The 26566-nt window shown below is 41.4% G+C and overlaps 1 protein-coding gene across 2 annotated transcripts in view; it reads left to right on the forward strand.

The window, feature by feature from the left end:
- Positions 1–26566, forward strand: part of ATAD2B (ATPase family AAA domain containing 2B) — a 171544-nt gene that overhangs the window by 121085 nt on the left and 23893 nt on the right. Inside the window, exons 20-22 of one of the 2 annotated variants that reach the window (XM_036881655.2) lie at positions 9268–9403; positions 11371–11567; positions 14621–14780. In XM_036881655.2, coding sequence (XP_036737550.2) covers positions 9268–9403; positions 11371–11567; positions 14621–14780 — 493 coding nt within the window. The remainder of the gene's footprint in view (positions 1–9267; positions 9404–11370; positions 11568–14620; positions 14781–26566) is intronic. The other variant, XM_036881656.2, reaches the window with a different exon arrangement.

The raw sequence follows: 26566 nt of genomic DNA on the forward strand, positions 1-26566 counted from the left end.
TGTCTGATAAAATTCCGAGGTAAATCCATCTGGCCCAGGGGTTTTGTTCTTGGGTAGTTTTTTGATTACCAATTCAATTTCGTTGCTGGCAATTGGTGTGTTTAGACTTTCTGTTTCTTTCTTGGTCAGTCTGGGAAGGTTGTATTTTTCTAGGAAGTTGTCCATTTCTCCTAGGTTTTTCAGCTTGTTAGCATATAGGTTTTTATAGTATTCTCTAATAATTCTTTGTATTTCTGTGGGGTCCGTCGTGATTTTTCCTTTCTCGTTTCTAATTCTGTTGATGTGTGTTGACTCTCTTTTTCTCTTAATAAGTCTGGCTAGAGGCTTATCTATTTTGTTTATTTTCTTGAAGAACCAGCTCTTGGTTTCATTGATTTTTTTCTATTGTTTTATTCTTCTCAATTTTATTTATTTCTTCTCTGATCTTTATTATGTCCCTCCGTCTGCTGACCTTAGGCCTCATTTGTTCTTCTTTTTCCAATTTCAATAATTGTGACATTAGACTATTCATTTGGTATTGTTCTTTCATCTTTAAGTATGCCTGGATTGCTATATACTTTTCTCTTAAGACTGCTTTTGCTGCGTCCCACAGAAGTTGGGGCTTTGTGTTGTTGTCATTTGTTTCCATATATTGCTGGATCTCCATTTTAATTTGGTCATTGATCCATTGATTATTTAGGAGCATGTTGTTAAGCCTCCATGTGTTTGTGAGCCTTTTTGCTTTCTTTGTACAGTTTATTTCTAGTTTTATACCTTTGTGGTCTGAAAAGTTGGTTGGTAGGATTTCAATCTTTTGGAATTTTCTGAGGCTCTTTTTGTGGCCTAGTATGTGGTCTATTCTGGAGAATGTTCCATGTGCACTTGAGAAGAATGTGTATCCTGTTGCTTTTGGGTGTAGAGTTCTGTAGATGTCTATTAGGTCCATCTGTTCTAGTGTGTTGTTCAGTGCCTCTGTGTTCTTACTTATGTTCTGTCTGGTGGATCTGTCCTTTGGAGTGAGTGGTGTGTTAAAGTCTCCCAAAATGAATGCGTTGCATTCTATTTCCTCCTTTAATTCTGTTATTATTTGTTTCACATATATTGGTGCTCCTGTATTGGGTGCATATATGTTTATAATGGTTATATCCTCTTATTGGACTGAGCCCTTTATCATTATGTAATGTCCTTCTTTATCTCTTGTTACTTTCTTTATTTTGAAGTCTATTTTATCTGATACTAGTATTGCAACACCTGTTTTTTTTTTCTCTCTGTTGTTTGCATGAAATGTCTTTCTCCAACCCTTGACTTTTAATCTGTGCATGTCTTTGGGTTTGAGATGAGTCTCTTGTAAGCAGCATATAGGTGGGTCTTTTTTTTAAATCCATTCTATTACTCTGTGTCTTTTGATTGGTGCATTCAGTCCATTTACATTTGGGTGATTATTGAAAGATATGTACTTACTGCCATTGTAGGCTTTAGATTTGTGGTTTCCAAAGGTTCAAGGTTAGCTTGTTTACTACCTTACGGTCTGACCTCACTCGCTTATTGAGCTGTTATAAGCACAGTCTGATGATTATTTCTTTCCCTTCTTTTTCCTCCTCCTCCATTCTTCATATGTTGGGTATTTTGTTCTGTGCTCTTTTTAGGAGTGCTCCCATCTAGAGCAGTCCCTCTAAGATACCCTGTAGCGGTGGTTTGTGGGAGACAAATTCCTTCAGCTTTTGCTTGTCTGGGAATTGTTTAATCCCTCCTTCACATTTAAATGATAATCGTGCTCGATACAGTATCCTTGGCTCAAGGCCCTTCTGTTTCATTGCATTAAATATATCTTGCCATTCTCTTCTGACCTGTAAGGTTTCTGTTGAGAAGTTTGATGATAACCTGATGAGTTTTCCTTTGTAGGTGACCTTTGTACTCTCTCTGGCTGCCTTTAATACTCTGTCCCTGTCTTTGATCTTTGCCATTTTAATTATTATGTGTCTTGGTGTTGACCTCTTTGGATCCTGTCTCTCGGGAGTTCTGTGTGCCCCTGTAGTCTGAGCAACTATTTCCTCCCCCAGTTTGAGGACGTTCTCAGCAATTATTTCTTCAAAGACAGTTTCTATCTCTTTTTCTCTCTCTTCTTCCTCTGGTACCCCTGTAATGCGGATATTGTTCCTTTTGGATTGGTCACACAGTTCTCTTAATATTATTTCATTCCTGGAGATCCTTTTATCTCTCTCTGAATCAGCTTCTATGCGTTCCTGTTCTCTGGTTTCTATTCCATCAATGGCATCTTGCATCTTATCCATTCTGCTTGTAAGTCCTTCCAGAGTTTGTTTCACATCTGTAATCTCCCTCCGGACGTCTGTAATCTCCCTCCGGACTTCATCCCTCAGCTCTTGCATATTTCTCTGCAGCTCTGTCAGCAAGTTTATGATTGTTATTTTGAATTCTTTTTCAGGGAGACTGGTTAGGTCTGCTTCTGCAGATCCTTTCTCAGGTCTAACTATCTTGGACTGGATCAGATTTTTTTGCCTTTTCATGGTGATAACAGTGGCTGTAGGCAGGTTGTGGGTGTGTCAGCTGGGAGAAGAAAGTCCTTTCCTGCTTGCTGGATGCCTTGCCATTCTCTGCTGCCTGTGACAGCTACCTGCACTCCTGGAGCAGCCAACAAGTTAATCTCTTAAGCTGCTGTGGGCGAGGTGTCTGTCAGAGCAGCGGGGAGCCCAGCGGGGAGTGGCAGGTACACCAGGTGCGCCCCTCCATGCTAGCGGTGAGCCTGCCGGGCAGCTGTGTGTTGGGCTGGTATTCTGGTCGGCTCCTGGGAGCGCGCCTGCTCCCTCTGGTTCCGCTGCAGGTGTGCGCAGGGCTCTTCCACACAGGCTTCTACTGGGCTCTGGCTTTACTACCACCAGTGCGCGCGAGCCGCGCCCGGGCTGTTCAGTCGTACCACTGCGGGGTAGCACAAGCCTCTCCTGCGGTGCACGGATCTGCTCTCAGTTCCTTCTGACGCTGCTGTCCCTGGTGCGTGCTGCCACTCTCCTGCTACTGGGCCCGTGTGTCAGGGTCTGTGCCAGTTCGAAGAACTACTGGCAGGCTGCCTAGTGCTGTGAGGGGCTTCAGAGCTGCACTGCCTCTCTTTAGGGCGCCTAAGTTTCCCCGGTATTCCCAGCTGCCGGGACAACTTTGTCCAGCTATGGGGTCCCTGTCTCTTTAAGACTTGCAGAAAGCACTTGCTTTTCTTTTGTCTCGGGCGCCGGTTGCGGGGACCTGCCCACAGGTTTTGCTTTTCCGTTTCTCTAATATCCAGCACCCCGCGCACCTTGTGTCTGCGTTCCGGGTGCGGATTTCTAGAGCTGGTTGTTTAGCAGTCCTGGGCTTTCACTCCCTCCCCGTTTTGACTCCTTTCTTCCCGCCGGGTTTTGGGGTGGGGGAGTGTTCGGGTCCCGCCTGGCCGCAGCTTGTATCTTACCCCCTTCGTGTGATGCTGAGTTCTCGCAGATGTAGATGTATCCTGGCTGTTGTTCTGCATCCACTGGTGTCTCTTTTAGAAATAGTTGTATTTATTGTATTTTCATAAATATATATGTTTTGGGGAGGAGATTTCCTCTGAACTACTCATGCTGCCATCTTCCTGTGATCCCTCAAGAGATTTTTTGCCTTTGTTTTCTTCTAAGAGTTTTATGGTTTCATGACTTACATTCAGGTGTTTGATCCATTTTGAGTTTACATTTGTGTATGGAGTTAGACAATAATCCAGTTTCATTCCTTACATATAGCTGTCCAGTTTTGCTAACACCATTTGTTGAAGAAGCTGTCTTTTCTCCATTGTATATCCATGGCTTTTTTATCATATATTCATTGACCATATATGTGTGGGATTATATCTAGGCTCTCTATTCTGTTCCACTCATCGATTGGACTGTTTTTCTGCTGGTACTAAATTGTTTTGATTACTGTGTCTTTGAGGTAGAGCTTGAAGTTGGGGAGCATAATTCCCCCAGCTTTATTCTTCCTTGTCAGGATTGCTTTGGCTATTCAGGATCTTCTGTGGTTCCATATTAATTTTAGAACTATTTGTTCTTGTTCATTGAAGAATGCTATTGGTATTTGGTGGGGAGAGTGGGCATCCTTGTCTTGTTTCTTATCTTAGGAAAAGTTTTCAGCTTTTCCCTGTTAAGTATGATGTTGGCTGTGTGGGTTTGTTGTATATGACCTTTATTATGTTGAGGTACTTGCCCTCTATATCCGTTTTGTAGAGAGTTTTTATCATGAATGGATGTTGAATTTTGTCAAGTGCTTTTTCAGTATCTATGGAGATGATTATGTGGTTTTTGTCCTTTTTGTTGATGTGGTGTGTGATGTTGATGGCTTTTCAAATATTGTACCATCCTTGCATCCCTGGAATAATCGTACTTGATCATGATGGATGATCTTTTTGGAGTATTTTTAAATTCAATTTGCTAATATTTTATTGAGTATTTTTGCATCTATGTTCATCAGAGATATTAGTCTGTAATTTTCTTTTTTTATTGTGTCTTTGCCTGGTTTTGGTATTAGAGTGATACTGACCTCATAGAATGAATTTGGAAGTATTCCCTCCTCTTCTACTTTTTGGAGAGTTTTAAGGAGGATGAGTATTAGGTCTTCTCTCAGTGTTTGGTAAAATTCAGCAGTGAAGCCATCTGGACCAGGGGTTTTGTTCTTAGGTAGTTTTTTTATTACCAATACAGTTTTGTTGCTGGTAATCGGTTGGTTCAGATTTTCTGTTTCTTCCTGTGTCCGTCTTTGAAGGTTGTATTTTTCTAGAAAGTTGTCCATTTCTTCTGGGTTTTCCAATTTGTTAACATATAATTTTTCATAGTATTCTCTAATAATTCTTTGTATTTCTGTGGTATCTATAGGGATTTTTTCTTTCTCATTTTTGATTCTGTTTGTGTGTGTAGACTCTCTTTTTTTCTTGATAAGCAAGGCTAGGGGTTTATCTTTTGTTTATTTTCTCAAAGAATCAGCTCCTGGTTTCATTGATTCTTTCTATAGTTTTATTCTTCTCAGGTATTTTATTTCTGCCTTGATTTTTATTAATAATACCCCTCCTTCTACTGACTTTGGGCCTCACTTGTTCTAGTTTCATTAATTGTGAGTTCAGTCTGTTCATTTGGGATTGTTCTTTATTGAGGTAAGCCTGTATTGCAGTATACTTGCCTCTTAAAAGAATATAGTCCTCTTAGAACTGCCTTCACTGCATCCCACAGGTTTTGGGGTGTTGTTGTTGTCATTTGTCTCCATATATTGCTTGATCTCTGTTTTTATTTGGTCATTGATCCATTGGCTATTTAGGAGCATGTTGTTAAGCCTCCATGTGTTTGTGGGATTTTTCATTTTCTTTGCGTAATTTATTTCTAGTTTCTTACCTTTGTGGTCTGAGAAACTGGTTGGTACAATTTCAGTCTTTGAATACTGAGGCTCTTTTTGTGGCCTAGTATATGATGTATTCTTGAAAATGTTCTATTTGCAGTTGAGAAGAATGTGTGTGCTACTGCTTTTGGGTGTAGAGTTCTGTAGATGTCTATTAGGTACACCGGTTCTAGTGTGTTGTTTAATGCTTCTGTCTCCTTACTTATTTTCTGTCTGGTTGATCTGTCCTTTAGAGTGAGTGGGGTATTGAAGTCTCCCAGAATGAATGCATTGCCTTCTATTTCCCCTTTTAATTCTGTTAGTATTTGTTTCACATATATAGGTCATCCTATGTTGGGTGCATAGATATTTGTAGTGGTTATATCCTCTTGTTTTACTTACCCCTTTATCATTATGTAATGTCCTTCTTTGTCTCTTGTGACTTTCTTTGTTTTGAAGTCTATTTTGTCTGATACAAGTACTGCAACTCCTGTTTTTTTCCTCCCTATTGCATGAAATATATTCTTCCATCTCTTCACTTTCAGTCTGTTTATGTCTTCGGATTTGAAGTGTGTCTCTTGTAGGCAGCATATAGATAGGTCTTGTTTTTTTATCCATTCAGTGACTCTGTGTCTTTTGATTGGTGCATTCAGACCATTTACATTTAGGGTGATTATTGATAGGTATGTACTTATTGCTATTGCAGGCTTTAGATTCGTGGTTACCAAAGGTTGAAGGGTAACTTTCTTACTATCTAAGAGTCTTACTTAACTCACTTAGTATACTATTGCAAACACAATCTAAAGGTTCTTTATTGGGTATCATATTCTGTACTCTTTGTCTGTCCCTTGACCGACTTTGGGGGTAGTTGATTTAATTTTGCATTAGGTTAGTAATTAATTGTTCTACTTTCTTTGCTGTGGTTTTATTACCTCTGGTGACAGCTATTTAGCCTTAGGACCACTTCCATCTACAGCAATCCCTCCACAATACACTGTAGGGACAGTTTGTGGGAGGTAAATTCTCTCAGCGTTTGCTTATCTGGGAATTGTTTAATCCGTCCTTCAAATTTAAATGATAACCTTGCTGAGTAGAGTATTCTTTGTTTGAGGCCCTTCTGCTTCATTGCAGTAAATACATCATGCCACTCCCTTCTGGCCTGTAAGGTTTCTGCTGAGAAGTCTGATGATAGCCTGATTGGTTTTCCTTAGTATGTGATCTTTTTTCTCTCTCTGGCTGCTTTTAATAATGTGTCTTTATCCTTGATCTTTGCCATTTTAATTATTTTATGTCTTGGTGTTGTCTTCCTTGGGTCCCTTGTGTTGGGAGATCTGTGCACCTCCATGGCCTGAGAGACTATCTCCTTCCCCAGATTTGGAAAGTTTTTAACAACTACCTCCTCAAAGACACTTTCTATCCCTTTTTCTCTCTCTTCTTCTTCTGATACTCCTATGATATGAATATTGTTCTGTTTGGATTGGTCACGCTGTTCTCACGATTTTCTTTCATTCCTAGAGATGCTTTATTCTCTCTATACCTCAGCTTCTTTGTATTCCTCTTCTCTAATTTCTGTTTCATTTATCATGTCCTCCACTGTATCTAGTCTGCTTTTAAATCCCTCCATTTTATTCTGTAATGATTGGATTTCCATCCTGAGTTCGTTCCTGAGTTCTTGAACATTTTTCTGTACCTCCATGAGCATGTTTCTGATTTTTATTTTGAAATCTCTTTCAGGAAGATTGATGAGTTCAGTTTCACTTGATCCTTTTTCTGGTGTTTGTGGGATTTTGGTTTGAACCAGGTTCCTTTGACATTTCATATTTATATGTGGCGCCCTCTAGTGCCCAGAAGCTCTAATCCCTGGAGCTGCTCAGTCCCTGGAGCAATGTCAGGGGTTGCAGGGGAGTGGTGCTGGTGCCTGGGGGGGAGGAAAGAGCTGTTTCCTGCTTCCCAGCTGCTATGCCTGTCTCCACTGCCAGAACCAGTGGGCCAAATACACAGGTGTAAGCCTTTATGCTTTGCATTTGTAGCTTCCGTAGGCAGGGCTTCCCTCTGGCTGGCCTGATGTAAGGGTAAGGGCTGCTGGTTTGCTAGCCTGGTGTGGGCTGGCCAGGAGGAGGGTGCACGCAGCAGGCTGTGTATCATGGTGGGGGGCCTTGGAGCTGCATAGCCACCCAGTGGGATGGAGTGCCTGAAGCTCCTGTAAGTTCCCAACCTGCTGGGCAGAGTGAGCCCGGACAATTTTGTCTACTAGTCCTTTCTCCTGAGCAGTAAGCTCCATGCAATCCTTGCCCCTTTAGCAGTCCTCTTGCTGTTAGGAAGTCTCTTAGACTGCCCACCTTTCTTTTGTCCCAGAGCAGCCAGATATGGATCCCTATTTTCCACAAGCAGCTGGAATCCCAGTCTCTACAGGTATTCCGCCTGTCTTAGTTTTCCAAGCCCACTAATCAGCAGAGTACCATGCAATGTAGGTTCGTGCTCCTAGAGCAGATCTCCATGTCTAGGTGTTCAGCTGTCCCAGGCCTCTACTCTCTCCCTGCTCCGTTTCTCTTCCTCCGCTCTGTGAGTTGGGGTTTGGGAAGGGCTTGGGTCCTGCCCAATCATGGCTTTGGTACATTACCCTGTTCTGTGAGGTCTGAGGTCTGTTCTTTTCTCCAGGTGTATGTAGTCTGGCACAGCCTTCTTTCCTGTTGCTCTTTCAGGATTAGTTGTATTAATTATATTTTCATATTACATGTGGTTTTGGGAGGAGGCCTCTGTCTCACCTCTCACTCCGCTGTCTTTAATCTTCTCCCTGAAATACTCTTGAATTCAGTGAATGGTTAGATATATACAACAAATTGAGTGGATTATCCAAAGTTTTCCACAGATGTGTTTCTAAATTTGAGATAGAATCTGATCTCTTGAAGTTTAATCCAGTATTTCCATACTGTCATGATTGGTACTTCTTTTCCATATTAGTGAAGTTTTACCCTTTTTTATTTGCAGCTTTCATTTTGATGTGGGCTGGGAAACAAAATCACAAGGTTTACTCAATCAGCACATGCTTATTAAGCATTACTATGTTCCAGGCCCTGTGGTAGGTCTAGGAAAACAGATGAGTAAGAAGTGGTCTCTGTTCTCAGGGAGTGTGTCTAGAAGTGGAATATAGACCTATAAAAACATGTAAGTTAAAGTGTGTAGACAAATGTGGATGATGTAAAGAAGATTTAAACAGCATATGTTGCAAGGGGGACATCTGGGGTCAAAGTCTTTTAAAAGTAAGTGAACAAAGGAGAGGTAGTTAATCACCAGATGGAAGGAACTGAGGGACATGGGAACAACTGGCTTAATTTTGCTTGGGAGTGTTGCATGAAAGGTGGTATCCTTGACGAATGTTCTGTGAAGAGACGGAAGGTATAGTTTATCTGCAGTGAAACTAGCATTGCAGAGCATATAGTGGAATATACTTAGTATGGAAAGCGCCCAGGGAAGGAAGTCAGTGGACAGGAGGTACACAGAAACGGTGTAAGAGGAGGCACTGTTGTTAGTATCCTTCCAGTTCTCTATTACAGATTCTAGGCAATTAATTTTCATGTCTTACACAAAACGCCTTTGTGAAAGTTGCCATCTGAGTATTACAGTGAACTATCATTTTTGCTGTTACCTGCTGACTATATAATTAATATATTATAGCATAATTTATTAATGACTTGGGCAACTGATCATTCATTCTCCCAATTCTTCTTTAGTCCATGAGGTTGAACCTCTCAAGAGCATAGCCCTAGGACTAGGTTAACCGTCATCCCACATGAATGTTGAATGAACATTGGAAATGGTACCGGAAGTTGAAGAAATTGTAATTTGGAATAATTTGCAAGCTAATAATTCTCTCTATATTTAATGTGTTGTGTGTGTATGTGTGTATAGGTTAAATGTATCTTTAGAATACAGTACGAAGAGGTCTTGTATATTCAAAGGCCAATTGAAGAAGACAGAAGAAAATTTTTTCAAGAATTGATTCTCAATCAGGCATCAATGGCTCCACCACGAAGGAAGCACACTGGTAAAGTTCCTAAAGCCTTTAGGGAAATGATGGGGAGGCAGAGTGGAGTTAAGAAATGCTTTTTCTTGGAGTCATTGTTTTTTCTCTTAACCAGTTCTTTGTGGAAGTGATGCCAGTTTTTCAGGTTCATCTTAGGTAGACACATGTGAAAGTGGCATTGTGTTCACCTGATTTGAAGAGGTTGGGAAGTATAGCCTCTTGTTAATGCTTTACTAATAGGTGACTGTTAATGACTTATTCTTACTGAATCCAGATGCTCAGGTAGATTTCACATTCTATGGCTCGAAAAATGATAGGAAAAAAAAAATGTCCCAGACTCTGCTCTGTTTTAGTCACTTCAAGCCCTAAGGAATTGAACTGCCAGGTTGAGAGCACCAGGTGTTGTGCTGATTACTTTGCACAGCAGGGTAGGTTCGATGAGCCAAGAGCTGATTATAACAATCACCTCTTCTAGTTTATTTTATTTATTAATTTTTCAAATATTTATTGAGCAGCTATTAGGCTAGGCTCTGGGAAATCTGTCATGGCTTTGATTAAAGCATCAGAGTTTTTTTGTATTTAGGCTTGTAACATTAAGAGGGGCCTCAATATTTGTCAGATTTCAGTCCTCTAACTTAAGTAAGGACTGCATTCTAAGTCATTCAAAAGAATTAATTTTCCTAATGTTAAAGATGGGTAAAATATAAGATACCCCTCTTTTAGAAAATAGCAATCTTGTTTGTTAAGCATTTTTAAGCCTCTTAACCCTTGTTCTACCTTTTATGTTTCTCATAGTTGTTTTTGTGGGATATTAAATATATTTTTTGTCCCTCTCAAGTCCTTGCTTTTCTATATCCCTTCTACTTATTTGTTTTTCATTGGTTATATTATCCAACAGTTTGTTAATTTTATTATCCTTCAGTGACTTCTTTCCAGATTTTGTCAGTGTTTTAAAAAGAACACTTGCTGAATGTTTATAGTTGTAGTTTCCCCCAAGAAACTCTGGGGATCCTACATGGAAGTTACATCTTCTGATTGTTGGCTATTGTCTCCTGTTAAGCTAAATAACAGTATTTCATAATATTTCATTATGAAAATGTTTCACTATAATAAGGTATCTCACAGGGTCCTATATATATTTTAGTCCCATAGATGTGAATTTTCTATGTTAAGGATTAGCATAAGTCTTTTGTCTTTTTGAGTTGCTTCTGTTAACATTCATTTTTCATCTTAGGGGATATTTAGAAACAACCAGAATCCTTAGAATTTTAATCTAGGTTCAGTGTGATACTAGGAAAATCTTATAAAGAATTAGAGAACATTATTATCTGGAAGTTTGATACTTTTACCTTTAAAGATTTTTGTTTTAGGGTGTATAGTGGGTATCATAGGTTTTATTTAATATAACATTTTAAACTGGGTTTTCCATCTTTTCCATGACATTAGGGGCTTGTTTAGCCTTCTTTTTTTATTTTGCTCCCTGCGGTTGCCATTCACTGTCTCTACTGTGTCGTACTGAGAATATGAGGGTAGCAGACTTGTTTAAATCAGAATTCTTTTGGGAATGGGAAGTATCAAAGAAGTTACTTGCCCATTTCACATTCATGCATATAAGGCAACCCATTTTGAAAAGCAGTTTTAAATAAGATTGACTTAGCAAATTGGTATCTAGTACTTAACCTGAAGATATTTATGTTGATTTGAAATGTCTCTCCTAAGTTGTATGTAAGTAATATTTCAAAATCAAATTATTTAAAACCATATCAGTTGCCCTTTAAAGGAATCTACTTTAAGTTATTTTATAAAGTAAAGCTATTATTCCCTAATGTACTTTTAGTTTCCATTCAAATTTTTACTTGATAGATTTGTATGGTTCACATATATTTGGAATTCTCCATTTCAAAGAATATTTTGAGAGAATGCCAGAAAGGTAATTGAGGGTCCTGGTTCCATGTTGGAACCTTAACATTTTCTTCTTTTCCCTTTAGGTCTTTATGCTATGGAGGTGCTTCCTCTTGCACTACCTTCTCCACCTCGTCAGTTATCAGAATCAGAAAAAAATCGGATGGAAGACCAGGAGGAAAATACTTTAAGAGAGTTGCGGTTGTTTCTCAGGGATGTAACCAAGAGGCTGGCCACAGATAAACGCTTTAGCATCTTCAGCAAACCGGTGGATATTGAAGAGGTCTTGTTTCAGTAGTGTGCAAACAGTGAAGTTGAACTGGCTAAAAGAAAAAATATTGACATCTTTTTTTGGAAGGAAAAAAGCAAAGGCATGGATGAATATTACCCCTAGCCTGTAAAATTTTAATCCATGTGAAAATTACTAATGTCATCAGCAAACATCTGGTGACTTCTGGATGAAATTAGTGACCAATTTGTATATGTCCACTTAATTAGTATGGATCTTTGTGATCTCTTACTCTTCAGTTTAAGAAGAGGATTGAATGTCCATACTAGACTATTTTTATTCCAGGATAAATCCTGCTCTCAAAATCATATTGGTATTAAACAATCAATACCAATTAATATTGGCATTTCCTAATTTATGTATACCTTGTTGAAAAAGATGGCTGAGAAACCTCAATATGTCTTTCATATTTTGGAAATAACCTGTGACTGAGATGCTATTTGAAGTTAGCCCATCCTCTGCAGCTAAATTAATTTTTCTCTCCAAGGATTTTCTCTGCCTCCAGTGGAAAATTTCTCACTTTTTATGTGTATTGTTTTGTGTCCTTGTGGGAGCATGGTTTGTGATAATGAAAATAGAAATTTTCCATTTGGAATCTACTATAATACTGTTAAAAAAATTTTTTTTTTTTATCCTGGGATAATATAGTGTGTGGATGAACACAATACAGTTGTTACTGGCCGCCTTCTTATAGTTCAGACTCCATGTTTGAACAGCTTTGGTGTTTAAGTTTTAATTTTTTTGTCATCTTTTTAAAAAATTTGAATTATGAAATGATTCAAAGTTTAATGTTGCATCCTAGTTGTGAAATCTGTACTTCTAGAAGTGAGCAGATTCCTTTGGAACTATTACCTCATCAATGACTGGCAAGAATGAGCTAGCATTAGTTTTTTTCCCCCAGACTGAAAATAACTCCCATTTTTTAAAATAAAGGGACTATCTATAATTTTATTTGTATACTTATCCACAATACATAGTTTTTATCCATTTGACCCCTTCAGCAACTTTGCAAGGGAATTTATTGTTATTCTTACTTTGAAGCCAGGAAAACTGAGACGTGTTAGTGACAGCCAAAACTCAAAAGTTTTTAAAACTCAAAGCCCACATTCTTTACATTACATCACAACTACCTTATATCTTTTTCCACTGGAATGACAGGGCTTACCTAACTTGCTTTTGCAGTTAGTGCAAAATACATATCATTACATATTTGCGGAACCTTTTTTTTTTCTTCTCATAGTGTTTTCAGATAATGTTAAAACTACTGACCCACTTTAAAGATTGTTTTAAATGTTTATTTTTATTTCAAATTGGGTTTAGGACTCTGATTCTTAATTAGTAAGAGCTTGCCTCTAAGTCAACATCCCATGCTGGGAGTAAACCAATTTTGCCTTTGCCTGGGAAAACTCTTTTTCTTTCTAACCAGAAGAGACTGTCAGATTTCAAATACCATTTCTGATAGAGTAAGGCAGTGAAAGGGATAGAAACTGGTGGTCATGTAAAACTTTTATTCAAGGGTTATGTTTTCTCTTGTTTCTACTTTTGTTTTTTTCTTCCCAGTTTCATTCTGTACTGGTTCTTTGCTCTTCAAACTGAAAACATAGGGAATTCTAAGAAGGGTAGAGAGTGGAAAACAAGATAACACTGAAACAGCCTAAAACAAAAATTTGTTTTACTTAAAAATTTATGTTCAAATAATGAATCTGAAATGTCTAAAAACGTTATGAAAATTCCAAAGCAAACTGCAGAAAAACAAAAGTTTAGAAAATAAACATTGAATTTAAAATTAAGCATAGATGCTAAAATTTTAATATTTAGTAATATAAATTTATATAATGGTTTACAGTTTTTAAAACATTTCCCACATGTACATAGGTATGTTGAGTGTCAGAGTCAAGAATCCAACTATTATCTGCTGAGCTATTGCTTATTCAGTATAGCCCCACTACTCTCCTATAAGGAGAATGACGAGATTTTCAGCTCCTGGAGGTTGAAAAATAAAACAATACTCACAATCTAAAATGTTAACATATATAAAATACATGCATGTTTTACATATATACATATATATATATATATATATATATATGCATTTATATATGCATAAAGTTAAAAAAACCAAGGTATCAGTGCCATTTACAATGGAGAAAACTAGTCTTTAGTTTCATAGAGCAGAAATTATACTATCTCCAGTATTTGTTCCTGGACTAATTAAATGTTTCTAAGACTGCTTTTATATCAGACCTAATTACTTGATTTGAGATTTGCACTGGGAAAAGCAATAGATATATAGGCTGGTAGAACTTTCTTATTGTCAGTTAATATAAAATATAAAATTTATTGGGCAAACCATGACTCAAATATCTTCTATTTATCTATCTCTCATGATAAATAGGGAGACCATTATCTCCCAGAAAATCAGCCTGTAGAAAAAGGTGTATTTTTTGCTTGTAGGTTTGTTTATATTTAGGGCCAAGTCCAGCATGACTATTACTAGTCATGAAAGCAATACTTAATGACATTGTTGACTCAACAGGAACAGACTCCAAAGGAGCAGAATACACTTTCCATGAAACGATTCCCCCTAGAAAACTAAAAAAGAAAAAGGTTTTTGTTTAAAGACTTTAGATTTGCCAGATAACTTATCTAATAATATAAAGTATGTTTCTTTTTATTTTCTTTAAAAAATTTTTTTTGAGGTAACATTTATTGACTCTCTTATTGGGTGCCTTTACCCATATATTCTCTTCTCAGGTATGTCCAAAGGATTAAAAAAAAAAAGCTGACACAATTGGTTTCATATTTCAAGATGAGAAACATTTCAGAGTTGATTTAGATTTGACTTGAAACTGAAGCTTTTCATGGAAAGTATGACACAGTAACTTTAGTAGCATAAATTGCTCTGTAATTTTATCCTTATTTGTAATTACTTCTTAGATATCTAGATTTAAATTTTAAATAGCTGTGTGGTTTTAGTTTATGTTTTTATGAGTAGATTATCTGAAATACCAGAAATAATTTTCATTAAAATATCCTGTTTGATTTAGGTTTCAGATTATCTTGAAGTAATCAAGGAACCGATGGATTTATCAACAGTAATAACTAAAATTGATAAGCATAATTACCTGACTACTAAGGATTTCCTGAAAGACATTGACCTCATCTGTAGCAATGCTTTAGAGTACAATCCAGATAAGGACCCAGGAGGTAAGGATAGACTGGGCAAGAAGATTCACTTTGATGATCAATGAAAAAATAGTTTAAAATTTTAATACTAAAATATGCCTATGTTTCAGATAGATAAATTAATTTGAATGATATACTACTATATTTAGAAACTTGATGAGAAACATAATACACTTAAGCATTACATTTATTAAGTAATGTACTTAAGGTGGAAGATTTCATTATTTTAGGTATTTATGTTCAGGGTTTAGTTTTTCCATTTACCTTTCACTTTTTATACTTACATTCTAATTTTGTTCAGGTAAAATGGAAAACTGAGTAATTAGGAATTTAATTTTTAAGTTTACTTTTTTAGTTAATATCACCAGTGGTGATAAACTCTGGGAATTTCAGATGTGTGGGAACTTATTATAGGATAAATTTACATATCAAAAGACCTCTTTAGGTAGATTTGCTTGTTTTATAGATTGTAATTTTATTTTTTTTACTCCTAATCCCACTCCACATCCAAGTCTATAGTCCCAGCTCTTTCAGTGCTTTCCAGGGAAGACTGCCAGGAACAAATCTGTAGTTAAACAACATGAATTGATTGGAGAATGTATATCATGAGGAACTGTCTTGTACTGAACTTGTGTTAAGTGATTTCAGGGAGGATTTAAGGAAGGTAGAGCTCTGCATTGGATTGGATGCTCTTAGGAAATGGGGTAATTTTGTGATTAGGTATTTTAAGAATCTGAAAGGTGAGAAGAATGGAGCACGGCTAAAGCTGTGATTGGTAAAACACCAGCAGTCATTCATATTATCCAGGACAATATAATATAAAAAAGATTATGGCTCTCTCACAGTTAGAGTTGACATGGTACACTTATAACTTTCCTCCTTCACTGTTGTGGATGCAGAAAGTGTAATATAATTAAAAAGAATGGTTTTGGCTCTGTTCAGATTATTTCATATCTTTAGTCAAGAGGTCTGTTTTTTTCTTAGCAACAGAACCACTTGTTATGTATTAGAAAAACCACCTCAGGGTCTGTTGTGTAGCAAGTGGAAATTACATGAATGTTGTATTACTTTTACAAGCTCCTAGGAGTATTTGAAAGCTTTCAGTGTTCTGTTTTGCAGAATACTTGGCCATTTGGGAAACAAACTAGCATATACGTAGAAGCCAAAAGCCAACATTTTGAAAGCTGTACATGTTGCCTAAGTGTTTACCCAGATTCTTTCCCTTGAGGATGATGTAGACATAAGTAGCCATAAGAATTTTACCTCGTCAGTTCTAAATGTGACCAGTATCAGATATTTGACCCTATAGGTGTGTGATATATTATGTTTAACTGTTCTTCTCTCTTTGTGCTTGCAGTGCATCCTTTCTCTAGCCCTCAAATGTATACATATGCATATCTTCATTTAGCTAATTTTGCTGAAATTTCAGTCCTGTTCTTGTAGCCTTTTCAGAATCTTCCATTTTGTACCAGTTGCTTAAGAATTAAGCTCACCCTAGCTTTTGGAGCTCTGTTTGTGCTGTGCTTCAGTCATGCTCATTCATATTTTCTGTTAGTATTTATGAGTACCATATGCTAGTTACAGAGTTGGGTGCATAGAATACAAAGATGACTATTGCACTCCTTGCCTCTTGAGACAGAGATACTCAGATCTGTTAAACATATTGAATAATTACTGTGTGGTAGACATTATGCTATATGATATGGTTTTAGTTTATTGGGTCTTCTGAAACAAAATATCACAAACTGGGACTTAAACAACAGAAATTAATTTTCTCATAGTTCTGGGGCTGAAAGTCCAAAATCCAGATGTTAGCAGATTTGATGATTTCTCCTGAGGCATCTCTCTTTGGCTTGCAAATGGCTACCTTCTTGATGTGTCCTCAAATGGTCTTTTCTTTGTATGTGTGTACACCTCATATCTCTTTCTATGTCCAAATTTCTTTTTCTTATAAGGATACAAGTCAGATTGGATTAGGGCCTATTCTCATATGAGCTTACTTTACCCTAATTATCTCTGGAAAGGCTCTACCCCAAGGATTGTCACATTATGAGGTGGGGGTTAGGCCTTCAACAAACATATTTGGTGGGGTGGTATGCGCAGTTTAGCTCTACCAGTTATATATAGAGGTAAATAAACCATAGTCCCTATTATCTAAAAACCCATTGTTTTATAGAAATGACAAACATGTAATTATTGGTAACTAGATTATTAAGTATAGATGTGGCAATTATGAATTTTGTCTTGAGGTGGTAGCAGATTAATGCAATTTCATAAGGTCTGTATTAAAAATATCTACGTAGTGTGAGTGGAACACAGAGGAGCCAACACGACCTAGAGATGAATAAGATTAGGACAGGCATTTATTCTAGGCCAAGAAAAGTAGTGTACAAAGCTAAAAAAAAAGAGAATACGGCTGGAGAATAGAATGCCTATGGAGGAGTGGTGGGAAATTGATCCACTTCCCTATTCCCTGAATCTCCATTCACTGAGCCTCCATTTATGAAATACTCTTATGTTTAAGTTGTGTTCATTGCTGCAGATAGACTGCTGTAGCCTTTAAGATGCCTAAAGCCTACTTAGTAGAGAGTCCTGCAGATAAATAAATAAATAACAATAATAATTTACCTGTCTTCTCTTGTTCCTGTAAAAGAACCACAGAGTTAATTCTCTAGATGATTAAGGAAACATTCTATGATTTTGAGACAGACAGTGGTATGATTTGATTTGATTTGCATTTAAGATTATAATATTACAGGCAGTATCAGTTTTGGGGGAGAGGTCAAGGGCGTGGTGAGATGGAGGTTGGAGGACTAATAAAGATTGATTTGCAGTGGGGTGACAGAGATGGAACATAAAGGGCTTCGTGACCAGCCCATTAGATGTGTGACTGCCAGAAGTCTAGGATGATCTTGAGTTTCTGGTCTGGGTGATAAGGAATCTGAGATGTAAACCCAATGAAGGATTGAATTTATAGGCAATATGCTAAATTTAATTTTGGATGTGTTAGTGTGAATTACTGTTGGTACACCCAGATGAAATGCAGACCTTGTATAGTAGGAGTTGTAAATGTGGTTCTAGAGGTAAGGAGACATTTGGGCAAGAGACATGGTTGGAGTCATCAGTGTATAGGAGTGAATGAGATCACACAGGCAATATATAGAATGAGAAGAGAGGAAAGCTTAGGAAGAAACTTTTCTAGGAAATATAGGTCCCAGTTCTCAGTTTAAGTCTCATTCTTACTTTTGGTATTTATAGTACCTTTGTTAAATGTATTGCCTTTTTGGGACTGTGTACATTTTTTTCTTTTTAAATTATCTTTATTGAGGTTTAAGTTATATGCAAGAAAACTTTTAAAAGTGCATTGTTTTTAAAAACACGTTCTTTTATAATCTTACTTACCCTTGAAGGAATATTAAATGGTACTATATCCATAAAGGTTTTTCTGATTTCCTTCCATGTATAAGTAATCTTTTCATTTTGGAATCCTAGCACTATACCTTTTCTGAGACACTACTTTTATTTTCCTAAAGTAGTTACTTGTCTACATATCCTGATCTTTTGTTTTAAATTGTAAACTGATTGAGAATAGGATCTATGTAGGTATCTTGTATGGATCATGTTCTTAATAAATGTGGTCAGTGAGTAAATACTATCAATTGTTCTCTTTTTAGATACTAACTGAAGGAGTCTCAGATTAGGTAGAAATTATAAGATGGAGACATAATTGTAAGATAAATTCCAATGTAAGATAAATTCCAACCAAGATAAGCAGGTGACGAGAGGCAACAAAGGGCCAGGCAGTTTATTTGAACGCAATTCCTGGGTGGTGTTCCTCGGTCTGAAACACAGGCTGGGGAAGTCACACCCAGCAGGGCAGGCAGCAAGTTTTTAAAGAAGGCAGGGGGAGGGAGAGCAAAGGTATACAGTGGCGCGAGGATTGGCTCGCCTAGGGTACGTGGGGGTCTCTCATTGGCCTTTAGCCAGGTACTGGAAAGTTACCACTAATCTTTTAGCTTGGGGAAGGACTCTAGTTGAGAGTGTTATCCAATCAGGCTCTGGAATGTTGTCAGACCAGAACCTGTTGGTCTCTTTGCCTCATTTGGTGAGGCCTGAGCTTGTCCAGTTGGCTCACCCCTCCCCTTGGTGCCTCCAGCCTTACATTCCAGCCTTTTGGTCATAATGGGCGATGACTCAATCTGCCTACTTCCAGCTGACAAGGGGCGTCATTGGGGCGCTTTTAAGGCTGGTTGACGGCCGGAGGAGGCTCAGTCAGGAGGGGCGAGTACTTGTGCAGCAACGGTTGATTAACTTTTATATGTGAAATTTCTGTCATGTGCTGTTGAAGGAACTTGAAAACACATGGGGCAATTAAGAGTAAACCACAAACTGTTATTAAGGGGCCTAGCAGAGGCATTAGCCATGCCATTATAGGGGACTGAAGCCACCCATAAGGGCCGCCTTCAGGTACTCGTGTTTTGTGGAGGTCTCTTTGTAGTTCTTGTAGTTTTTTCACGCTTTGTTCTACGACCTCATACTCATTGATATAGTAGCAGCATTCTTCCTGCAAGAAAATACAGCTCCCGCCCTTTTCTGCGGTAAGCAGATCTACGGCCCGCCGATTTTGAAGGGTGACCTGGGCAAGGGAAGTAAGTTGTCGCTGGAGGGAGATAAGGGAGGTCGAGGTTTCTCCCAAGGTTAGGCTCACTCTATCGTCTAATGCCGCCAATTGACTTGCCAGACCCTGTGAGCTGACTAAGCTATGGCCTAACGCTCCTGCCCCTGTGGCGGCCGTGGCCACTGCAGTAACTAGGCTCACTCCCACTAGCACAGGTAGAAAAACGGCCCTCTTCTGTCTAGTGTTTTGATATATAGACCATTCGTCTAGTGCCTGTTTTACTTCAGGTTTGCTGTACAATGTTAGTTGGGGCACTAGCATCACTGAAAAGCAGGGTCCTACCGTGGTGCTGTTGATGCATTGGGTAAGTGTATTATTGCACCAGAAGAACCTGCCCCCCTGAAGGGAGATTGGAGTGTCTATGGCTACCTGTCATCGGCATTGGCTTCCCATTGACAGTTCTGAGATGGTAGAACACTGGGTCAGGTAGCAGGTCAGTGGGGACGATGGTTCATCGCGCCATTTTCTGGTGGCCCTGGACCTATGTTGAGCTTTGGGCTTAAGGCTCATTTTCCACATCGGTACCTCGCTTAAAGGGAGGCTGCAGTCTTTTTCAGAGTTTACTGGTTGAGCCTGGAAAAAACTGCCACCATTGGGGAGTGTTGGAGGGAGGCACAGAGGAAACAATTGGACACATTGCTGAGGATATGTGAAGCATTAAGAAACCGCACTGTTTCTCTAATGACTCCGGCCCAGGAAAGTGGTGCTCCTGCTGGTCGTAGAGAGTGGGGGTAGGGGTCCAACTGAATCTTCTGTTTTAGTGCCTGTTCTGTTTTTAGAATATTACTAGATACCTGTACTTGGGTGTTTAGGACCTTTGGTAACTATCGTATAGGTTGCCCTGTACTCCTTTTTCCCATTGTGGATCCCATGGGTCACTAATGGTAATGTATAGCTTATCGTGTATTCTGAAGAACATGTTGTCAGAGACTACTCTTGCTGTTTTTTTCTACTGCATGAACTCTACATGTGTCTAATTCAAGATGACATCCCCCATACATGTCAGACTGGAAAATACATGTATGAGAGATTTGGTCATACAGAAAGCACAGCGTAGGGTTTGAGAAAGTGTTTAAGATGTCTGTGTGTACCAGTATTTGAATCAGTGCCTGACAACCTACACGTGGGCAACTTTGGGTGCCTACTTCTCCGTTGATTCCATAAAGAGTTAGTTGGAGCTTAAACTTCCATGCAGAATAACTCTGCCTGGAGACCACTGGGCTATTCATCTGGCTGGTTGTACTTGACACGACTAACCCACAGCTTAAGAGGACCCACCTCACAAGACACCCAATCATCATGTCTGGGTACCCGTTTGAGCCTAGAAAGGTGATACCAGGAGGGATGCCCATGTAGTTTGACTGCTGAGGGCGCAGCGAGGATTACTGTATAAGGCCCTGTCCAGCAGGGTTGGAGAGATTTTGGCTGGAGTTCTCTTAGGAGTACCTCGTCTCCTGGCTGAAGGATTGCTATGTCTCCTGGGTTGTTGGATGACGTAGGTTGGAGTAGGAGCTGGTCTGTGTGTTCCCTAAGATGTCTCAACAGTGTAAAGTAAGGAAGGTAGGAGGCCAAAGGAGGAGAGGTAGCGGGAAGGCCTATGTTTAGTAAGAAGGGCCTGCCATACATCAGCTCAAATGCGCTTAGTCCAGCCGGTCCCCAGGGGGCAGCATGCAGCCGAGCAAGAGCGATGGGGAGAAGATTGGGCCATGAGAGCTTTACCTCTAGAGACAGCTTAGTTAGTTGGTCTTTTAAGAGACCATTAGCTCTTTCGACCTTACCCGACGATTGGGGGTGGTAGGGTATATGGAGTTTCCAGGTGATATTGAGAGCCTCGGCTGTTAGCTGAGTGACCCAAGAGATGAAAGCAGGCCCGTTGTCTGACTGTAGCGAGGCAGGCAGGCCAAAGCGGGGGATGATATGCGCCACCAATGTCTGTGCCACTATCGAAGCTGTTTCCTGGCTGGTGGGGAAGGCTTCAATCCACCCTGAAAAGGTATCAACCAGAACTAGTAAATACTGAAGCTTTTTATGCTTAGGCATGTGGGTGAAATCGACCTGCCAGTCCTGTCCGGGGATTGTTCCTCTCATCTGGTGGAGGGCCATCCGGATCTTCAGAGCACCTTGAGACAAGACGTGATGACAAGTAGTGCAGGCTTGGTGCACCTGATCTATGGCCTTGCGGAGATCATAAGGGGCAAACATGGGGGAGAGAAACCGGTGCATGGCTTCTGGCCCAATGTGTAGAAACTGATGAATTTTGGATATGACATCTCTGCCTTGGGCTTGGGGGAGGGCAATTTGTCCCCCGAGATATATCCATCCCTGATCTCTCAACATCCCCCCTTGATGTAGAAGCAGTTGCTGTTCGTCATCGGGGTATTGGGGCAATAGAGAGGGGGAAAGAAACAGCACAGAGGGTTGCCCCAACTCAGATGTTAATTTTTGGCCGTGGCATCTGCCAACGCATTACCTCTGGTTACTGGATCGTTTCTAGTCTGATGTCCCTTACAATGCACAATGGCCACTTCTTTGGGGTCTTGTAGGGCCTGTAGCAGGCGGCTGATAGCCCTACCATTGGTGATCGGGGTTCCCTTAGTGGTAAGGAAGCCCCTTTCTTTCCAAATCGCAGCATGAGTGTGTGTAATTAGGAAGGCACATTCAGAGTCAGTATAAATTGTGGCCCTCTTCCCAGCTGCCAGCTGTAACGCCCGGGTAAGAGCTACTAATTCAGCTTTCTGGGAGGTGGTCCCAGATGGGAGTAGGTTTGCTTCTATCACTTGTGACAGAGTCACCACTGCGTAGGCTGCCCTTCGTGCCCCGTCACTCCCCTTCACCGAGCTTCTGTCTACAAAAAAGGTTCAAGTCAGGGTCCTCGAGGGGCACGTCTTGTAGGCCCTCTCTAGGTTTTCTAAGAGCCTCTACAATCTCTACACAGGAATGAGTGGGCTGATCTGCCTGATTGCTGATGGGAAGCAAGGAGGCTAGGTTAAGGGGTGGAGAGACTTGTAGGGTTACCTGTGGATTTTCAATAAACAGGAGGTGGAATTCCTGTACTCTTGAAGGACTCAAGGAGGCCAGGGATTTATGACTTAAAAGATCTTGTAACCGGTGTGGGGAATACACAATAATGGGCTGTTGGAGAGTTAGTTTCAGGGCTTCTTGGGCCAGACTTCCCACAGCTGCCAGGGCTCGGAGGCAAGGCTGCCACCCCCGGCGGTGGTATCTAACTGTTTGGAGAGAAAGGCAGCGGGATGGCCCCCCGGCCCCACTGGCTGTACCAGCACTCTGGTGGCCACCCCTTCCCTCTCTGCTGTATATTGGGTAAAGGGCTTAGTTACGTTGGGGAGCATTAATGGGGGGGATGAGAGCAACACATCTTGCAACTGATGGAAGGCAGAAGCTATCTCAGCGGGTGAAGTTAGCGGCCCAGTAGGAGTCTCTGTGGGAGCCACATAGAGCGGTCTGGCCAGAATGGCAAAGTTAGGCACCCAGTGTCTGAAAAACCCCACCAATCCTAGAAAGGATAGTATCTTGGCTCCTGAAGTAGGTGGCAGGAGAGCTTTAATCACAGCTGCTCGGTCCACCATCAGGGCTTTAGTGGTGGGAGTTAGAGTTAGCCCAAGGTATGTAACCTGAGGTAGAGACAGCTGTGCTTTGGCTGTACCCTGTATCCCATGTCTGCCAGGAAATTAAGAAGGGATGTGGTGTCCAGGATTGAGGCCTCCTTTGAGGAGCTGCAAAGTAAAAGATCATCCACATATTGGAGGAGAGTACTCTCGCCTGTTGAATGTTGTGAGAGGTCTTCTGCCAGGGCCTGTCCAAAAAGATGGGGGCTATCTCTAAAACCTTGAGGTAGAACTGTCCAGATCAGTTGTCTAGATCGACTGGTGTCAGGGTCTTCCCATGTAAAGGCAAATAGCAGCTGCGAGTCTGAGTGGAGAGGTATAGTGAAAAAGGCATCTTTAAGGTCCAGTACAGTAAAATGAGAGGTACCAGAAGGACCTGAGACAGAAGAGTATATGGGTTAGGCACTACTGGGTGTAAGAGAATAACAGCCTCGTTAATTATTCAGAGGTCTTGAACGAGGCGATACGCTCTAGAAGGCTATTTTACCAGCAAGATGGGAGTATTGCATGGAGAGTTAGTTGATACTAAAAGCCCCTGTGAGAGTAGACGATTAACACAAGGCTGTAGTCCCTTTCGGTGAGCTTGCAAAATAGGAAATTGAGGCTGAGAGGGGAAGCAGGATGGGTCTTTAAGGCATATTAAAACTGGGGTGTGGTGGGTTGCCACCACAGGGGTGGAGATGTCCCACACGACCGGATTGACAGCAGTCCAGGGAGTCGGGAGACTCAGGTCCCTGCCGTCTAACTCCCCTTTGCTGACCAAAGCAATGAGGGAGTTTATGGAGTTCTGTAAGCATTTAAAAGGTGGGAGAGAAATAGAGGCTCCTAACTTACAAAGCAAATCCCGTCCTAACAGAGGGGTAGGACAGGAAGGCATGACCAGAAAGGAATGGGTAAATGGGATGCCTTGGAAGGTGCAGGCCACCGGGCCCGTCTCTAAAGGCTTGGAGAGGGTTCCCATGACCCCAACTACGGAGATCTTGGCAGGGTTCAAAGGCCCTTTAAAAGAGGGGAGAACAGAGTAGGTAGCCTCCATATCCACCAAGAAGGAGATGGGCTTACCCGCTACCCACAGCTTGTGCCTGGGCTCGGCGAGGGTGATCGGGGTGTCCGAGTCCAGGCATCTTCAGTGTTTGAGGATGCCCTGCAGGTCTGAAGGGTAGTCCTTCAAGGGCGTCTGCCCTCCCCCGGGGCTCTGCAGCCAGAGGAGGACCACCCTCAAGTGGACAGTCTACTTTCCAATGACCTCGTTTTCTGCAGCTGGGGCACGTTCTGGTCGGTCTGTGTGGTTGGTTGGGGCACGTCCGTGCCCAGTGCCCTTCTTCGCTGCACCGAAAGCAAGGGCCCAGAGGTTCGAGTCACTCTTCAGGGACACCCCGACGATCTCCATGAGCCAGCTGCAGAGCAGCTGTTATTGTGCGAGTCTGTTCTGCCATTCAGGCAGCTGACCTCCTCTCGCTCTCGTCCTCTCGGGCATGAAAAACTTTAAATGCCATATCTACTAGGTCTCCTACAGGGGTCTGGGGACCATCCTCAGCCTTTTAAAGCTTGCGCCTGATGTCGGGAGCTGACTGAGTTATAAAATGCATGGCCAGGAGAGAGGAACCTAACGCTGAGGCCGGGTCAATTTTAGTAAAAACTCCTAGAGTTGCTTTTAGGCGCTTGAGGAATTCTAATGGGTTTTCATTAGGTTTCTGGGTAATTTCTCTAAGCTTATCATAATTGATAGCCTTTAGGGCTGTTGAGTTCATACCTGCCAATAAGTAGCGAACCATGCGATCCTGGCATGCTTCACCCTCGGGAGAATTGTAATCCCACAGGGATTCTTGTAGAGGAATAGCTTCTCTGCCCATAGGTTCCCACTCATCTGTGTCATGGGCTTCATTGGCACAGTGCTGTGCCGCTGCTGTGACATGGTCGTATTCTCCTGGGGTTAGAGTGGATTGGAGGACTACATGTACATCATGCCAGGTGAGCTTGTATGCTCAAGTGAGGTATTTAAACTGCTTAGCGAACATTACGGGGTTGGAGGAAAAGGACCCCAATCGCTGTTCTACTTGGGACAAGTCTGCCAGGGAAAAAGGTACATGAACCTACACTACTCCTTCAGCCCCTGCTACCTCCCTCAGAGGAGCCATCACGTGAGCTTGAGACTGCTGTGACTTAGAGTGGGTTACAGGAGGGCTAGACCATTTGGGCGCCAGCCGCGGCGAGTTAGACGGCGGCAGGTTTGAAGGAGGGGACAGAGGGGGCGACCTTGGCACTGGGGGATACAACCTGGGAATTGATGCGGAGCTTGAAGGCTGGGGACTGGGGTATGGGGGAGTTTTATCTGCTTTATCTGAAGTGTAGTCGGCACCTGTGGAGCAAGATGGCGGTGCGACTGGAAGAGATGGGGGACAAGATGGTGGAGAAACCGGAAGAGAAGGAGAACAAGGTGGTGGAGAAACCAGAAGAGAAGGAGAATGAGATGGTGGAGAAACCGGAAGAGAAGGGGAACGAGATGGTGGAGAAACCGGAAGAGAAGGAGAAGAAGATGGTGGAGAAACTGGAAGAGAAGGAGAACGAGATGTTGAAGAAACCAGAAGAGAAGGAGAACAAGATGGCGGAGAGAAACATTGAGGAAGGGAGCTGGCCTCGCGGTGGGCCTGGAGGAGCAGGAAGGGGGGTAGCCGAGATCCTCCGCTGAGTCCATAAGAGAAGAGCCTCCCAGTAATAGGAGTGGTAGAGATCGGCGGTCTATGGCGGAGGCCTGGGCTAACAAAACTTGGGAAGGAGCACAGTTAACACACAAATCTGGGCGGGTGCGCAGAGTCCAAAAAGCCTGCACATACAGGATTTCACTCCACTTTCCGCTCTGATAGCAATAATTAGTTAAGTCAGTGAGGAGGCCAAAATCCAAAGTTCCCTCAGGGGGCCAGTGAGACTGGTTGTCCAAGGGATACTGAGGTCAGGCCTGAGAGCAAAGGAAGACCAGCTTCCATTTGCGAACTTCCCGGGACAAATACAGAGTAGCCAAATTAGAAATGAGACACCGCAATGGGGTCTGGGCCTCCGCTTTTGAGGGCTGGTTCCCCATGTCTGTGTCACTCCCTAACCAATCCCACTCAGGGGAGACGTCCTGGGAGCCTGGGTTAGGGACATCTCCCACACCGCAGGGCCAGGGGTGGGCCGGATGCCTGCAGAGGGTGGGCTGGATGCCCAGGGGCCGGATGCCCCACCCTGGACGTAGCTATGATTTCGAATGGACCAGGTGAAACGGAGTTAGGAAGTGAAACAGACCCGGGGAAACTGAGGGACTCACCGGAAAATGATCCACGCAGTTGAGAGCAGGCTGAAGTCCCGGGTCGGGGAAGGAGGGGGCGGGGCCCTGCACTCACGCTCCTTCCTGGGATTTCAGCACCAAATGTAAGATAAATTCCAATGTAAGATAAATTCCAACCGAAATAAGCAGGCGACGAGAGGCGACAAAGAGCCAGGCAGTTTATTTGAATGCAATTCCT

This window comes from Manis pentadactyla, chromosome 2, assembly GCF_030020395.1.
Source record: "Manis pentadactyla isolate mManPen7 chromosome 2, mManPen7.hap1, whole genome shotgun sequence".
Lineage (NCBI taxonomy): Eukaryota > Metazoa > Chordata > Mammalia > Pholidota > Manidae > Manis > Manis pentadactyla.